The sequence below is a fragment of the Pteronotus mesoamericanus genome, unplaced genomic scaffold (assembly GCF_021234165.1).
Source record: "Pteronotus mesoamericanus isolate MK-2021 breed Mesoamerican mustached bat unplaced genomic scaffold, CSHL_Meso_final scaffold_371, whole genome shotgun sequence".
NCBI lineage: Eukaryota > Metazoa > Chordata > Mammalia > Chiroptera > Mormoopidae > Pteronotus > Pteronotus mesoamericanus.
In genome coordinates, this window is record NW_026555314.1 from 584,163 (window position 1) to 601,342 (window position 17,180).

General features: G+C 55.8%; 1 protein-coding gene across 1 annotated transcript in view; it reads left to right on the top strand.

Annotated features, from left to right (window-relative positions):
* Positions 1-17,180, top strand: part of BCR (BCR activator of RhoGEF and GTPase) — a 110,090-nt gene that overhangs the window by 51,351 nt on the left and 41,559 nt on the right. Inside the window, exons 2-4 of the mRNA XM_054592822.1 lie at positions 4,469-4,650; positions 11,469-11,573; positions 11,949-12,134. Coding sequence (XP_054448797.1) covers positions 4,469-4,650; positions 11,469-11,573; positions 11,949-12,134 — 473 coding nt within the window. The remainder of the gene's footprint in view (positions 1-4,468; positions 4,651-11,468; positions 11,574-11,948; positions 12,135-17,180) is intronic.

Sequence of the window (17,180 nt, forward strand, 5' to 3'; positions counted from 1 at the left end):
TGGGGCTCCTCTTGAGGGGACATAGACAGAGCATGTGCAAAGCTTTCCTTTATCTTCTTCATTAGTAAACAAATACACAGGCAGCAGAATGTCCCATCACCGTGCCCACTGTCATCAGCTTGGGAGCACCCCCGGAAGCCGCAGTGCTGAGCTTGGTTTGTGCTTGTATCGGATGTGGCTGCAGGGGGCTGCTGGCGATTAAGGGGAGGCCCTTCGTGCCTTCCCCAGGCACAGCCTCCCCATCATGGCCGCTGGCTGGGAGGGACGGTAGGAAATGTGTGTGTGTGTATGTGTGTAGTTAAATGTGCATAACAAAATGGATGATTTTAACCATTTTGAAGGGCACAGTTCTGTGGCATTAAGTGCATTCACATTATTGTGCAACTGCCACCACCCTCCCTCTCTGGAACTTTTTTTCATCTTCCCAAACTGAAACTCTGTCCCCATTCAACAACAGCTCTCTGTTCCCCAGCTCCCGGCACCCACCATTCCGATTTCTTTATGAATTTGATTTCTCTAGGTACTAAGCTCATGTAAGTGGGATGATCTAAATTTGTCTTTTTGTGACCGGCCTGTTTCACTTAGCAGAATGTCCTCAAGGTTCCTCCGCATGCAGATGCATCAGAATTTCCATCCCTTTTTGAAGGCTGAGTAATATTCCATTGTATGTCCAGACCACGTGGTGGACGCTTGAGTTGCTTCCATCATTTGGCCCTTGTGAGTGATGCTGCTGGGAATGTGGGTGCAGAAATATCTGTTTGAATCTCTGCTTTCAGTTCTTTTGAGTATGTACCTGGAAGTGGAATTGCTGGATCATACTGCGTTTCTGTATTTAAATTTTTGAAGGATTAAAAACAAAACTAAACCCAGTATTGTTCTTGAGATGTAAGAAAGAGACGTGACCTGAGCACTGACGTGGCGCACCGCTCCCCCCCCTCCCCCGCCTTACTCTTGTTTTTTTTTTGTTTTGTTTTGTTTTGTTTTGTTTTGTTGTTATTGGGGGAGGGTTGCCCTTTTTTCTTGCATTGGATAATAGATTTGCAGAGTGCAGAGACTAGGGCAGCTAAACCAACTTGCCTGAAGAGGCAGAGGTTTCAGATTTCAGTGTATAAGACCCTTTTCCACACTGAGCCAGCTGCTGTCTGCAGAGCTCCAGGCAGGACTCGGCCTCGCTGTCTCCCTCCCCAGCTGGTTAGCTGTTCAGATGATCCTCCTCCATCTCCCTGAACCTCCTGTAGCCGCAGGACCCCGGTATCGGTTTCAGCTCTGGGTAGAGCTTTGCAGGAAGTGCTCAGCTGCCTCCGCCACCAGGTCTGAGTGCTGCCCACGGTGTCGAGGCCCAGAGAGCTTTTCCCACTGGTTGTTCCTAAGAGAGGAAGGAAGAGCAAGCCTCTTCTGTCACTTTGCACTGGTTCTTGGGAGGTGGCGGTCTGTGTCAGCTGGGACAGTGGGCTGCAGCCCTCAGGTGGAATGCAGCAGCAGACTTAAAAGCATCAGTTACTCAGACATCAGTTTGGGGAGATGCATACACAGTGGGAAAACACCTGGGTTTTTAGTTAACTAGATCCTCATAATTACCCAGTGGAGTCTGGCTGCAAAACCTGGTCCCTCAGTCTCACCTGGTGAAGGGGAGGTGTCCCCATCAGTCAGTTGATGGCTCACTTGACACTGGCCAGCAGACCCTAGCCAGGCACCTGGTTCTTGAACCAGGTTTTAGCAAGGACATTGCCAAGCCAGCACATTGTTTCACAAATGTCCAATTTTGCAGGTCCTCTGTGGTAAGCCCTGGGTCCCCTGAGCGTGACCCTCAAGTTCTTACTAGGGAGTTACTCTGTGTTGATTTGACCATGGATGTGAGCCCGGTATAATCATGGGCCTGGAAAGCATGTAAAGACACCCAGATAAAGACAATAAAGAATATGTTGGCTTTAAAAATTTTGTTATTTTTTGAAAAAACGGTTTAAAGGTGTTTAGAATGTGTGGACGCTGATAACTCTGAGCTGATGTAAAACCTGGGTCCAGAAGCAGCGTGAGGAGCAGAGTAAGAGAGCTGCGAGGAGGCGGTTCAGGAGGTGGGCGGGCATGGCTTGCCACGCTAGAGAGTGACGACAACATTTCAGAGCTGAGTGGGCCTCTCTTGATCACCTAGTTCATTTTAAAGTCAGGAAGACTGAGACGTGGAAGGCTTGGGTGACTGCAGGTGGGACCAGGGCCTCCCATCTGCGAAAGTCCCCTCACAGCTCGTAGAGCCGGCCCCCTGCCCCATCTGGAGAGTGTGTACGGAGGAACCCTACGGCCCAAGGAGACCCCTCCGCAGCCCTGCCTGACAGCTGAAGCCACCTGCCTGGTCTGGGCTGCCTTTGGAAGCAGTACCCATGGTGGGCATGTCTCCAGTAGGGGCTTTTGTGACACAGGGTTTATTTCGTGGCTGTTAAGTGGATAAGAAAGTCCCTGTGTTCATTTTAAAACACACAAACAAACAAAACACCCCCTTCGTTCCCCAGAAGGAACTGGAAGCTGAAGTCAGACCCCTTTTTCAGCATGGGGTACAGGGTTAGGGTTCTGCATTAACAAGGTTTTATTTTTTTAATATATTTGAATCCTCCTCAGCTGTCCTCAGAGGTGCTGGGTGAGAGGTCAGTTTTCAAAGGAGGAGGCAGAACTTGACCGTGGCCTCTGACTGTCCAGCAAGGACGATACCATACCCAGAGGCCAGTGGGCTGAGCATTGGTTCCAACATAGTGGTCTTGGTACCTTCAACGGTCTTTCAGTGGCTTGTGGATTAAAGACACCAGGGCACCTTGCACAGCTTGTTAGAGGACTCGGCAGGAGGCCATCCGTGCTCTTGTCCTCCTACCCCGTCTGCTACCGTCAGCCTGCAGAAGGGTCCTAGCAGAAGCAACACCCGGCCTGGCTTTGCAGTTGGTGCCTCTGTGCCAACATGGGACCTGGGTGGGTCAGCGTGGGAACCAGCACAGTGCCAGACGCCGGATGGGTCAGTGCAGCAGGTCTCAGCGCTGGCTGCCTGCTGGAACCCCCAGGGAAGCCTTCAGAGCCACTTGGCTGGGGCAGGGGGCGGGGGCAGGGTAATGGTGGGTGGTGGTGGCAGGCCAACCCAGCATCTGACTCGGTTGGTCTGTGTTGGGCCCAGCTGCATTGTGCTTGAAGCTCTCCAGGTGATAGTGATGTGTAGCCAGGGCTTAGAACACCTATCAGACAGTGTGTGACCTGCTGGGAAGAAGAGAACCTGAGAGTGGCAGAGGCGTGGGAGGAGGCCGGGACTTTGGCCATCCGTGGGCCCCCGAAGCTGGGCGGAGGAGTCGCCCAGCACGCTGGCAGCCGGTTCTAGCTTGCAGTGAGCACCAGGTCGCTCCAGCCGTAGCTGCTCCCTGTGCATGTGGAAAGAACCGAAAATGGTCCCCCTCTGGGATTTCTGGGTCCACTCGGAAGTCTGTGGGTGACCCTCCGCCCACCTGGCCAGGGTGGTCTGGGCACCACCAGGTATGTCTGGTGGCAGGGGTTGTTTGGTGAGTGAACGGTGCAGAGACCCCGTGGTGGTAACCTGTAGAGGGTCTGCTTGCAGGCGAGTCGTGGTGAAGGTGATGTGATCTCATCGCAACCCAGTCAGTGTGACCTATCGGAAAACCCGTGGGCCATGAAAGTGCCCTTTGGGAGGAGTCCAGAAGGGACCCTCGTGGAGGCTTGGAGAGGGGGGTGGGCCACGTGGCTTGATGTCCGGGTGAGGGGTCTGGGAACAGAGCTCGGGGAAAGGCCAAGGGGTGTGGCCTGGGAAGAAGGGGGTTTCTGTCTTCAGATGGGAAGGAAGTGTTACTCTGGGTGACTGGATAGTCCCCAGTGTCTGGGAGTGTGTTGCAGGATAAGCTGGTCTCTGTCCTCATAGGCTCAGGGATTGGGGTAAAGGTGGTCTGGGACTTTGCCAGACCGTTTGGGAGTCAGCTGAAAGATTTGGAAGGGGGAGGGGAGGGAGCTGCAGCACACTTTCCCTGGGCTGGGGCGGGGGCGGGGGCAGGTATGGGGCGCTGCTCGACGTGGCTGTGGCTTGCACCTGGGCCGCTGTGCTCTTCACGCCGTCACATCCCCATGGACAGGTGTACGAGGACTGTCTTGGACAGCAAAACACTAGAATTTTGCACCTCCCGTTCTATAATGGCTCAGGCCTCTCTCCTGGGACAAGGACAGATGTGTCCCAGACGGCATCAGAAGCTCAGTCTCATATTGTGTCTAGGAAGCAAACTGCTGTTGCATCCCCTCCTCACCCTGGGGTCTTTGGCCAGTCAGTTGTGAAGGTGAGGTCAATGTACCTAAGGTTACTCTTTGATGCCTGCAGGTGGCAGATGTTGTCAGCTGGATACCTGCTGGGACCGGTGGGGTGTAAACACTCCCAGCCAAATGGCCCTTCAGCCCCTGCTCCCTGTCTCTAACACAGGCTGCTCCTCTGCCCTCACAGATACGTCATTCGGAACACCACCTGGATACAGCTGTGCCGCGGACCGGGCTGAGGAGCAGCGCCGCCACCAGGACGGGCTTCCCTACATCGATGACTCCCCCTCCTCCTCGCCCCACCTCGGCAGCAAGACCAGGGGCAGCCGGGATGCCCTGGCCTCCGGAGCCCTGGAATCCACCAAAGCGGTGAGTCCCAGGGCCGTAGGCTAGGTGTGAGATGGGGCTTGGAGGCCTCAGCTGCAGGCCAGTTGTCCTTGTCCCCGAAGCTCCCCGATGCGCTGTCTCTGCTCAGGGGCAAGTCACAAGTAAGTGACAGAGCAGCCAAGGTTGGATGTCCAGTCACTAAAAACTCCTGATTCCTTCACCTGGGCACAGGGACCACCTGCTGGGTGCGTTGACAGGGTGATCATGGAACTTTGTCAACCAAGCCATGGTGGAGGCAGGCATCTCAGGCGGGGGGACTGAGGGGGGGTCCCAGCGGTGGCGCAGAGCAGGGGTGACATCTAGACTCTCACCTCGCCCTCCACAAAATGCACTTGCTCCTCTTTACCACAGGGGGCGCTGATGTTGATCCTGTCCATTTCACCAGGGTTTTTCTCTGAGGTCTCATTGTCATCAGCAGTCCTGCTGTCACACCACTTTACTGATGGGGCCCTGAGGCCCCAAGGTCGGGTGGGGAGTGCGAAGTAGCACAGTCAGCAGGTGCCTTGGGGAAGCCCTTGTGCTGGCTTCTCTCTGGTGGGCACAGAGCCCTGGGGCTGTCCCAGGGCTGGTGTGAGGGCCCAGCCTGGCGCAGACTCCTCACTGCTCCCTGCAGTTTTGTGGCTCAGGAGAGCACTTCCCTGGTGCTTGAGGGCCCAGGCGTGCACCCGCTGCCTTTGAGTCAGGGGCGCCTCTTTGACCTCTAGGTTCCTTCCTTCTTGAGAAGATCCCGGCCCCTGGGGCAGATTGTGCTTCTGTCTTTCCTGTCCCTTTACCCCGATGACTGATACCTTCCGCCTGCTGCTTAGCTTGTTTCTGGGTGATTTCCACCCCAAATTTAAAAACAAAGGGAATCTGCTTTTTTTTTAGTTGCTGCAAAGAAGAGCTAAGATTGTGTGTTTTCACTGCAGTTGCTTCTCTGGGCTGGCGCCTCGGCAGCCAGACTGCTTCTTACTTACGCTCTTGTGATTTCTGAAGACCTCGGTCCTGGGCAGGCTTCTCATTCGGAAGCGTGAAGATAGGAGGGGAAACCGGTATGGAGCACACACCTGCCCCGTGTGGCTTCTTGTCCATTGTCCAGTTTCACCATTTCACAGATCAGGAAACCAAGGGCCAGAGAAATGGAGCAGCGTGCTCGGAGCCACACCGCCATCACGCTGAAGCCTTCCCGATCCCTCGGTGGGCACTTTGCCGCCACTTCCTTGCCTTTCTTGGTATACTCCCTTTCTTCTTGCTTTAGAAGCGTGGTTTGGTACAGACAAGGATCCTCGGGGCCCTGAATAAGTAGGTGGCGTTCCAAACTTGGGACAGGCCCTCCCTGGCCATCCACTGTCCCTGAGGGCTCTTTACCCGTCAGGGCCTTGCTCCACCTTCAGACCCCTTGAAGAGGCTGCTCTGCCTTCCCTACACCCCAGGCCCTGTGCTGCTTGGCCACCCACCCTGGACTCCTGCCCTCAGACCCTCATCCACGCTGTGTGGGAGGCGCTGGGAAGAGCAGGCTTTTCGCAGGCCGTTTCCATGACCACTGCCCCTCTCCCCTGGGAGGGCAAAGCCGGCACCACTGTCCCCCATGGAGCAAAGCAGTGTTATGGACTCTGCTGGGAGTCTGGGGCCAGAGCGCCGGCCAGCTGGTGACCTTCCTTCAGCAGGGTCAGGGAAAGGGATATGGGTCCAGGCATCACCCCAGCTGCTGGGTCAGCATGATCAGCCCTTCCTGGGGCTCTCTCGTGTCCTGGCAGTGTCCCGTCCATTCATTCATAGGGGGGACATCAAGGCATAGAGCAGGGAGTTGACATTGTTGAGCAGCCCCTGCTCACCAGGCTCCACGCCTGGTGACACAGTGTGTGACTTTGCTCTTCACACTGACCCACCGGACCTTGTCCCTGGAGTACCAGCAAGGGGCAGGCCCAGAGACACTGGGCTCAGCGAGGAGAGGCAGGCACGACCCCAGCCCACACCTTCCCATGTGCAGGGGCCCAGAAAGCACATGTGCTTGGGTGCAGCTCTGCAGACGTGGGTGTGCCCGCGCGCGGCCGTGGCAGGTGGCGGGCAGGGCCCACAGATGCTTTGGGTTTTTTGTTGTTTTTCCTCTTTTTTTTTTTTTTTTTTTGGAAGAAGCCAAAATAAATCTGTATATTCAATTGGTTACCCTTACTCAGAAGTCAGTTTCACATTTTTACAAAGGGAATTAAAAGGTGGCTCAGGAGTGTTTGAAGACAAACAGGCCTTCTTTGCAATTTTGCTGCTGGCCAGCCCACACGCAGTGTATCTGGTCAACAGTGTTGCCGTGGAGCAGAAATTATACCTCTGGCTTGTGCTTTTATCTGAGCAACCACAAGTTTGTTCATTTTTATGATTCACTTGTCATAGACGCGTTGACTCTTCAGGGGCCCCCGTGAGGCTCGGTGCCAGGCGTAGCAGGATCAATGTCACCTGTGTCCCTGTGACTCAGCTCAGCCACGTTACCTGGCCCTGAGGCCCTGCCTTAAACAGGGGCAGTGGTTGGCCTCACCTGTCTTCTCTGCAGAGCCGGGGAAACCAGGTGTTTGGTGCCGGCCCGGGCTGTCCCCTTCTGTCCTGAGAGCCCGCTGAGCTGGATTAGGGGTGGGCACAGGAATCATGCCTCCTGCCCTGCATGCTTCCAACTCTGGGGGGCTGGGGCTGCCCCTCCAGCGCGTGGCCCTACGCAGAGGCCAACCTCTGCCCTCTGCTGCCCGGGCCCCAGGACAGTGTCCAGCCACAGCCCCTGCCCACAGCTTCGTCCAGCAGCTGTGCTGGCTTTGAACTCCCAGCCGGGAACAACCTACCCCTCACGGCTGGGCTTTCATGCCCTGACCACCTTGGCTCCCCAGGGTTGGAGGTGAGGGGTGCCCCTCACCCTTTCGCTGCTGCTCACATTCCTGCGTCCCTTTCAGCTCCGGCCCTCAGCTCCTCATGGGCCTTGCAGCTGGCTGATAAGGGGTGGTTGTGGTCACGTGGGTTCCTCGCCCAGCTTTTCCTATCTGTCATCATGCCCAGTTTGTTTTTACATGCTCTTTTAGTCTCAAGGTTGGTGTCGCTTGCTCACGTCCTTGCCCCAGTCCCCCGCCCCCTCCCGGGCAGCAGGAGGATGCCTTCCTCCGTTCGCCGCCTTCCTTTCCCAGTTGCCCTTTTCCTCCGGCTTCCTCCCACCACGGTGTTCCCGGCGCGTGGCCCAGACTGGATTCGCGTGTCCTCTCCAGAACTGGCACGAAAGCAGGGTGGGGTTATAGATCACCCTGGTCCTGGCCCCGCTCTCTGCGCCCCCCTCTTCTGCGCCCTTCCACCTGCCCTCTCTTCTGCGGGAGGAAGTTGGCTGGTGTCCCAGCTGTGCCTGTCTGATGCCACCAGCCCTGTTCGGGGATTCAGGAGAAGATTCCTCACCTGAGTGTCGGTGCCTATGCCCCCGAGTCTCCTGCTGTGCCTGGCGAGGCCTCCGAGCCTGATGTTCCGCTGAGCTGCCATGCCCTGCGAAACGGGGAGCTGGCCTCGGCGCCATTCTGCCCGCACTCTTTTTACTCTCGGTTTTCCAAACCACGTGGGTGGGAACAAGGCACAATGCTACCACCAACCCACGTGAGCACCAGCATCTTGTGCTGGGTGGGGCTGTCACTCCCGCCCGCCCCCCACACTCACAGTAGCAGGATTGTTCCTCAGAACATGCGGCTGGGTGGGCGGCCGCCACTACCTTTCACCTTCGCCCCCTCCCTTGCTTGGGCAGAGGGCACCTGGACGAGGTGGGAGGCCCCACGCAGGACCAGCTGAGGGCTGCTTCTCCCAGGCGCTGCCCCATTCATGGGGCTCGGCGGGCTGAGATGAGAGGAGGCATCAGGGCCCCCCACCCTGCTGGTCTGCACACCGTGCACCCCGCACCTCCTGGACTCTCCAGTAGCACTTCGGGCCCTAGAGCAGGCAGCCAGCATGGACAGTCTGGGATCCTGGGACCTGCTTGTCTCACAGACAAGGGTTCCAGAAGGAAGCCACAGCTTTGTAAGGTGGTGGCCCAGATGGGCCCAGCATAAAGTTCTAGATCCATTCATTGATTTGTAGGCTCGATGAGGCTTCATTGAGCACTTACACATTCCAGACATTGGGCTGACACATGGAGTTTCATGCCTGGGCACAGCGTGTCCTGTAGGCTCCTCCCTGCAGAACCACCGCCCAGTGTGCTCAGGGAGGTGGCTCTGTGGTTGTGGGACCTGAACGTTCTTTCCCTGGAGTGGCTCTGAGCCAAGATCTCAGTGGCTGTTCCCTGAACAAGTGCATGTGCTGCACACATACAAACACATGCCCGCGCACACACATTGTTCATATACACTCAGAAGATTTCCAGAGCAAGCTGGTGGTCCAGGAGGGTTCTCCCGGGGGCAGCGAGGATGTGGTTCAAGCCCCAGGGACACAGAAAGCAGAAGTAGATGGGACGTAGGGACTGCACCCCCTTCCCCAGTTTATAGCCAGGCAGCCGAGAATCAAAACCGAAGGAGCTCACGTGGCAGGTCTGGCTCTGCAGCCCTGCTCTGACTCCTGGTGCTTCCTGCGGGGCCTGCCATCTGTACCCCAAAATGCCCGTCTCACCAGGCTAGGAAAGTTGAGAGGGACATCAGGGTTGGGGGCACAGAGGAGCCGCACAGCTAATCCTGATTCCAGACTTGCTGGTGACACCATGAAGCCCTCGCTGGCCTCAGTCAGGTTTTTCCTTGAAACCAGCATTTGTCTCCTGGGGTTGAGTTGGGCCCCAGGGGACACGTGGCAACATCTGCAGGTGTTCGCAGCTGTGTGCTGCTGCTGGCACAGGGTGGGTAGAAGCCAGAAGTGCTGCTCAGCACCCTGCAAGGCCCAAGAGGGCCTCAGTACCCAACAGAGATTCCTCCAGTTCCTGATGTTGGGGTGCCGAGGGCCAGGAGCCTGCCCCTGGGGAGGGGTCCCCTGGGAGGTTTGGGGAAGTGGGTGGCTGTGGGGGCAGTGCTCCAGTTCCACACGCAAAGGCCGCCGCGGGAGGGGTTGCCTCACACTCCTCTCTGGGCTGGGAAACCTGCTGGAGGAAGAGGCAGGCTGTGATGTCCCCTTCCGTGAACGTAGGGCCCCTCCCCCCGGGGCCCCCTGGGACTGCAGTGGGGACTGGCCAACCTCTAACACCAGGCTTTGCTCACCCGGGCGGTCACACAGCAGTTTTCACTGTTTTTAGCATCATCATCTGTGTGAGTGTCCTGGGGTGGCCATAGCAAAGTGCCTCAGACCAGGGGAGCTTAAACAACGGGATTTATTTCTCGTATTTCTGGAGTCCGGAAGTCCAAGATTAAGGTGTGGGCAGGGTCGGTTTCTCCTGAAGCCTCTCTCCCTGGCTTAGAGATGGCTGTCTTCTCCCTGTGTGTGACTGCTTCTTAATCTCTCTCTCTTTTTTTTTTTAATATAGAGATACATATTATATTAGTTTCAGATGTGCAACCTAATAATTTGATATATTGTATATATTGTGATCATCACACTAAGTCTAGTTAACATCCATCATCTCACATAGTTACAGAATTTTTTTTTTATGTAAACTTTTAAAATCTACCGTTGCACTGACCGGTGTGGCTCAGTTTGTTGGGCATCATTCCACAAAGCGAAGGGTTGCTGGCTCAATTCTGGGTCAGAGCACATACCTGGGTTGCGGGCCAGGTCCCTGCGTGGGGGCACATACAGGGTGCAACTGGTCGATGTTTCTCTCCTCGTTCTCCCTCCCTTCCCCCTCTCTAAAAATAAATAAATAAAATCTTTGCAAAAAATCTACTCTTTCAGCAACTTTCAGATATGCAGTACAGTATCATTAACTGTAATCACCTTGCTGTACATTGCATCTCCAGGGCTTGTTCATTTTATAACTGGGAGTTTGTACCTTTTGACCCTCTACGCTTTTCTTATAAGGACACCAGTCATATTGGATTAGGGCCCCCCCCAAAGACCTCATTTTAACTTGATTCCTTCCTTAAAGGCCCTAACTCCAAATGCAGTCATACTCTGAAGTACCAGTGGACACATTGCAGCCCATATCAGTATCACGATTGGGACTAGAATGTGATCTCCAGCCGTGTGGACTCTGTCTCCCCCCATTCTCCCCACCGCCCCCACACACACATCAGTATCCTGTGACGTGGCAGCTCTGTCTTTTGGAGGCAAAGGCAGTAGGGCTGTATTGATAGGAGCGGGGGCTTTGCTGTAGCCCGCCCATGAGAGGGTCCCTGCCAGCAGAATCAGAGGAGCAGACTCAAAGGACAAAGATCTTGAGTGCCAGGAACGGGGTTCCCTCGGGCAGGTGGCAGCAACCCCCAGCTCCACCCCGTGGCCAGGAAGGAGGGTGTGTGGAGGGAGGCAGAGCTGCCTGTTCCTTCGGTCCAAGGGTCAGGTGACAGTGCCAGAGAATCCAAGCAAGGAGTGACGAGCGGCGGAGGGATTGGGATGGCTGTGCGGTAGGTTCCGAGGACCCTTCAGCTCAGCCTGTCCTGGGGCCACCGCCCCTTGGTTGCAGGCGGCAGGTGTGGAGGAAGGCCTTGCTCGGCTTCCTCAGCTCCAGACTTTTCAGTGTCAAGAGCCAAGGGTGGCTCTCAGCTTTGCTGCATGAACCTCCAGAATTGCAGTGACCACCAGCAAGTGGCTGACCTGCTGGGGTTTCTGTGACTCCCTTTAATTTCACCTGGAGCAGTCTGGGAGTCTTGTCCTCAGGTTGACAAGCCAGCCTGCCTCTCTGAGATGGGCCACATCAGGCAGCATCTCTCAGGTCTGACTTGTATCTGTTTCTCCCACAGAGTGAGCTGGACTTGGAAAAAGGCTTGGAGATGAGAAAATGGGTCCTGTCTGGAATCCTGGCTAGTGAGGAGACTTACCTGAGTCACCTGGAGGCCCTGCTGCTGGTGAGGAGGGTACAGCAGGCCGGGTGGGGGTGGGGCAGGGGCACAGGGAGTGCTCTGCCCACACAGCCCAGGCTGCAGGTCAGCTGGCGGGGTCTGGGGGCACCCGCTCTCCTTGGAGTCATGGAGACGCCTGTGGGAGGGTCGGAACATCCCCCCTGTGCAGAAGCTGGGGCCCCCCAAGGGTAGCAGCGTGAGACAGGTGCCAGGCCAAGCCGGCTTTAAATTTTTATTTTTTATGGAATTTAAAAATAAAAGCACATATGCCACATAACCATGATTTTCTGTGGCCATACCATGCACCTGACAAATGGTGAGCCCTTTCTCCTGTGCCAACTCACCTGTCACCTGTGCCAACTCACCTGTGCCCTCTTCCAGCCCATGAAGCCTCTGAAGGCCGCTGCCACCACCTCTCAGCCAGTGCTGACGAGCCAGCAGATCGAGACCATCTTCTTCAAAGTGCCTGAGCTCTACGAGATCCACAAGGAGTTCTACGACGGGCTCTTCCCCCGCGTGCAGCAGTGGAGTCACCAACAGCAAGTGGGCGACCTCTTCCAGAAGCTGGTGAGTGACTCGGAGCAGGTGCACAGCAGCCTCCGAGAGCTCGGGGTGTGGAGGTGGCTGGGCGGGGGCTAGACCTCTCCTGAGACCTGCAGGTGTGTGCTGTCGAGGGCTCTTGGGACATCAAAGTGACAGTGTCATGTAAGAGTGGGGTGTGCCTCACTACTTCAGATGACAAAGGTCAGGTTGCAAGCACGAGGCTCTGCCACAGCATCCACACTGGACCGTAGCACGAGACCCGTCCCTGGTTTCACCAGCCTGGGTCCTTCCGGGCTCGGCTCAGGTTTACTCCACGTTCCCAGTCTCCAGGCTGGTCCAGGGCCCCCTGAGGGTGGCTTTGAACCAAAAAGATGCTATTGCCCGGGAGAGCAGGTCTCATGATTATGGGGCAGGGGGTGGGGCAGAGCCTGGAGGGGCAACCACAAGTGAGAGTAGAGCGGCGGTTATAAATACTTTATTTCACTTTTGCAGTTATCTGAATTACGGGTGCTTGAATCACTTACAGAATTTAAGTGCTGTGGGGGGAGGCGGGGGAACTGGGTCAACAAAAATCAAGGAAGTGGGAAAGAAAAGTGCCCTTGGGCCTGAAGGAGGCCCCTGGCAGAGAAAAGTGGTAAAAACAGAACATCGGAGTGGCCCTCAGCTCCCACTGGCGGCTCCTGTCAGAACCTGAGGCACATTAATGCTGGAGACTTCGGTGGTGGCACCCTGAGCCCTGCAGGACTCAAGGTTCGCCCTGACAGACAGGCTGGAGAAGTGCAGGCGGAGTGGGTGTGTAAACTGGGGAGCGTGGACCGAGGCACAGCCGTACGCTGCGTGGCAGTCTGGTTCCTGAGTAGTGGGGCTCGGCTCCGATCAGGGGTGCAAGGTTGGGGGCTGAGGCAGTCCTCTAAGGCGGGTCCCATCCGCCCGTCCTGCAGATAAGGACACTGAAGAGGGAAGGTCTCTTGCCGGGACGTTCCGCCTGCCTTTCAGGAGCCATAGAACTGAAGGGCAGGCGGTGGTGGGTGACAGAATAACAGAAGGAGGATTTCTGAGAGGCTCAGTGGGCCAGAACTGGCCCCGGATCCCTTCGGCAGAGGTGTCCGCGGTGAGTCACAGGATGGGAGAGGCCCGCTGTGAAGGCTGGCCGGAGGCCTCGGTGGCCTTCGCTGACCACAGGGCCTGAGAGGAGCCAAGGATGCGGCTTTTAAAAAGTCAGCGGGTAGAATCTGGTGATCAAATCAAGGGGGCGGTGGGCCCCTCGGTGCTGGCCAGTCTGCACCCAGGAGCAGGATTGCATCTGAGACGCACACGTAACCTGGGTGTGGATAAGGTGGAACTTGTTCAAAAGCAAGACATAATTAAGGGACCTGGGGCTGAAGGAGAAAACTCTCAGACAGGAGCTGCCAGATGGACGTTTGTCTTTAACATGTGAGGTTCATGTGTGAAAATGAATCGTGTGGTCCCCCCTCCCCCATGTCTCTTGGTCAGTCTTGTTAGGTGGAGGCTTGTGGGGGATGGGGGGCGGGATCCGGATATAAGAGCCTGGCAATTCTCCAGCAAAGGGGCCTCCTCCTCATGCCGGCAGCCCCCGTCCTAAGGGAGTCCCTTGAAGGTGTGTGCCGGCCAGGCCCATGTGATGGGGATTTCACCTCTGAGGACCCCTCATCCTGATTCCAGGGTTACTTGGGCCTCCTGGGCGCATGCGCTTTCCCTGAAGCAGGGCTAGGGGTGGCCCAAGGTCACTGGGCCCCCTCAAAGTGCACAGAGCATGGCCGTTAAGGAAAAGCTGGCGTCCCAGCCCTCCTGGGCCGCAGACACACAGTTGGCTGGACCCTGGACTCGCCTTGGCGCAGGCTTGGGCTCCAGCATTCCTCTCCGAGGCATGGCTTTCCTGTTGGCGGTCCCCCTCCCTTCTCTGCGACAAAGATGCAAGGAACCCTCGCCCCGTGGCCAGAGAGCGAGAGGCTGCATTTTGATGCAGGTGCCCCCCATCTTTGAAGCACCCCTGTTTCTCTCTGTATGATGTGTCAACAGGTTTGAATCCGGTGGGTGTGACTCAGCCTGAGTCCCTCCTGAGAACGGAGAATCGTGGTGTTGGGAAGAGACCCAAAACCGGCACTTCCCAAATAACATTCTGAAATCACTTGGAAACTTTTTTTTTTTTTTAATTTTTAATAGTCTGATGGATGCCAGAATTCGGAAAATTTTTTCTGGTTTTCCTGGTGTCCTGGAACTACCTTTGTGTATCAGATGTTGCAGCAGGAAGACTGGGGAGAGGGGGGGAGCCCCAGTCACCGCGTGCTGAGCGTTCACGTGTGCTCCACCCAGTCTTGGTGCTGGGTCCCCTCAGGACAGACAGATGTGGTGCCTGCCCTTCCCTTTCAGACCAGCTCAGCAGGGCTGACCCAGCATCGCTCCGTCAGGTTGTGCGGCTGGGAGAGTCTGAGAACCAAAAGGGACTGTGCCGCGACTCCCCTTCCCGCGGAAATATATGGTTAACAGTCGCCACACAGGGCCTTATTTCTGGCTGAAATTTATCAGCTCAGTTTTTTGTGTTTCTGTTCCTTTCAAATTTCCAAAAGAGTTGTAAGAATGGCACAAAGACTTCCCATGCACCAGACATACTGGCTGTAACATTTTGCCTTATTTACCTTTTTCTCTGTTATACATGCGTGCGCACACACACACGGAGTGGTTTGAGAACAAGCTATCTGCCTTTTTACCCCTAAGTACCTTATTGTGTATTTGCTAAGCACAAGGACTTGCTCCTCCGTAACCCACAGTACAGTCATCAAGCGCAGGAAGTTTCACGTTGATGTGATGCTATTATTTAATATGCGATCCTTATGCAAGTTTCTCCCACATTAGCCATTGTGTTCTTTATAGGCTTTTTTGTTCTCTGATTCTGGATCCAGCCCAGGGTCACAAGATGTACTTGGTTGTCACGTCTCCTTAGTTTTCTTGCATCTGTACCAGTTCCTTGGCCTTCACTTATCTTCCATGACCTTGGCTTTTTTTTTTTTGTTTGAAAGGTACAAACCATTTTGGGTCTGTCTGATGTTTCCTCAGGAATAGATTCATGTTCTGTGTTAACGGGGGAAAAATACCACAGCAGTGTTTCTGTGCCCTTCGCAGTGCATCATAGCTGAAGGCACGTGATCCCCACTTGTCCCATCACGGGGGCAGCTTGGGGGGCAGCTTGGCGTTTGATTAGCTAAAAATGTGTGAATGAATTGCCTGGAACGTCTCACAAGCCACGAGGGAGACTTGAGCTCCTTGGGAAGGGTGGGAGGAGTAATGAAAGGGGCTCTCCGCCCACAGGCCTGGTGTTAGTTGGCCAGCGCTGCCACAGTGTGAGTGGCTCAAACCACGGAAACCTACTTTCTCCCAGTTTCAGAGGCTTGAAGTCCAAGATCAAGGTGCCCACGGGGCTGGTTTCTCCTGTGGCCTCTCTCCTTGGCTTATAGATGCCCGTGGTCTCCCTGCGTCTTCACAGGGTCACCCTCTGTTCCTGTCTGTGTCCTCATCGCCTAAAGACACCCGTCCTGTTGGATTAGGGCTCACCCTCCCAGCCTCATTTTAATCTATCACATCTTTCGACCCTGTCTCTAAAAACAGTCACACCCTGAGGCGCTGGCTGTTAAGGCTTCAGTTTGAGGGCACGCAATTCAATAGCAACATTTCCTCAGGGCTGGGCCAAATGGCAAGCCTTCGGAGAGGCTGTCCTACCTAAAGCAGCCCCGTGGCCCTCAACCCCTCCTCTGCTTTCAGCCATTTGCCCTGTTATGCATTTGTTCACTTACTCATTTGTCGTGTCTCTCCCGCTCGCTGGCCACACTGTGTCTGAGTGATTCCCGGCTGTGGAGGCAGGGCCTCGTTTGGGTGGGAGGCGCTCAGGGACCTGCGGGGGAGGAAGAAGGGAGAGGAGGAAGAGCTCTGGGTCTGACCAGGGGCTGGTGGCGGAGCACCTGTCATGTGGGGCTGCAGCGACTTGTCCTGGTGGTCAGTGTCAGGGGGCCGGACAGAGCCTGCTTCAACTGCTGCCCCCCAGTCCCCTCGTACAGCCCCCACTGGGAACAGGGCCAGGAGACCAACAGTGCTAAGGGCGCCTGGCTTAACGGGGGCCTGGGGTTGTCATCCGAAGAAACAAAATTTAATATAAATGCAAATGTGTATAGAAATAAAATTTCGGTTCTGCACAGAACAAACAGCAGGATCAGTGAAAGCCTTAGCCTTCCGGTTCCTGATCAGCTGCAGCAGGAAGCCTGGCCAGTGGGTCTGCCCTTACCCTCCGCAGGCCTGGGTTTTCTGGTGTAGTCTGAGGGCTGGCTCCCCCCGCAGCTGCCTCTAAAGGTGACCTGGGGCTCAGAGATGGCGGCGGCTGCACATGCATTCTTCCCCATGGAAGTTGTTACTCAATTGAGTGTCTGAGCTGGAGACCCCCTATCAATGCCTTTGGTTTGACAAAGGCCAAACAGAATGCCTCTCGCCTTGCAGCCGGCAGCCGGCAGGCCTCCCACCTGCCAGGTCTGCAGTGTGACACCTGGGCCCCCTCACCAGGTCCTGGCAGGCTCACATCTGAGCAGTGGGAGCCCCTCCAACGATGGCTAGATTGCATGTTCCTTATATGTCTGAAGGGATCAGATGTGAGTGGAGCACTGTACCCACCACAGGCTTGAGGGGCCGGCCTCCTTGTCCAGGTTGGTCTCCTGCAGCCAAAATGAGAAGGTGCCATTCCATCCCGCCTACATGGAGACCTTTGTCTGCATTCACTGACAGCCTTGAACTTTAGCTGCTGCCAAGTGGCACCGTTTAAATGAGTCAGGTGGGAGGAAGAAGCAGCTGAGGAAGGGAGCCGTTACCTGCTCGGGGCGTGAGTCACTTCTCATGTGGCTGTGGGAGAGGGAAGCAGGCTTGGTGCGTAGGGAGGGGGGGCAAGTGGGAGGGAGCAGCGCAGAAGAGCCGTGGTGTCTGCAGCTCTGCACCGTCTGTTGCGCCTGGGCTTTCTCCAGAGCTGTGCACAGTAGCTCATTTCTCAGGAAGACGGGGGGGCAATGACACCTG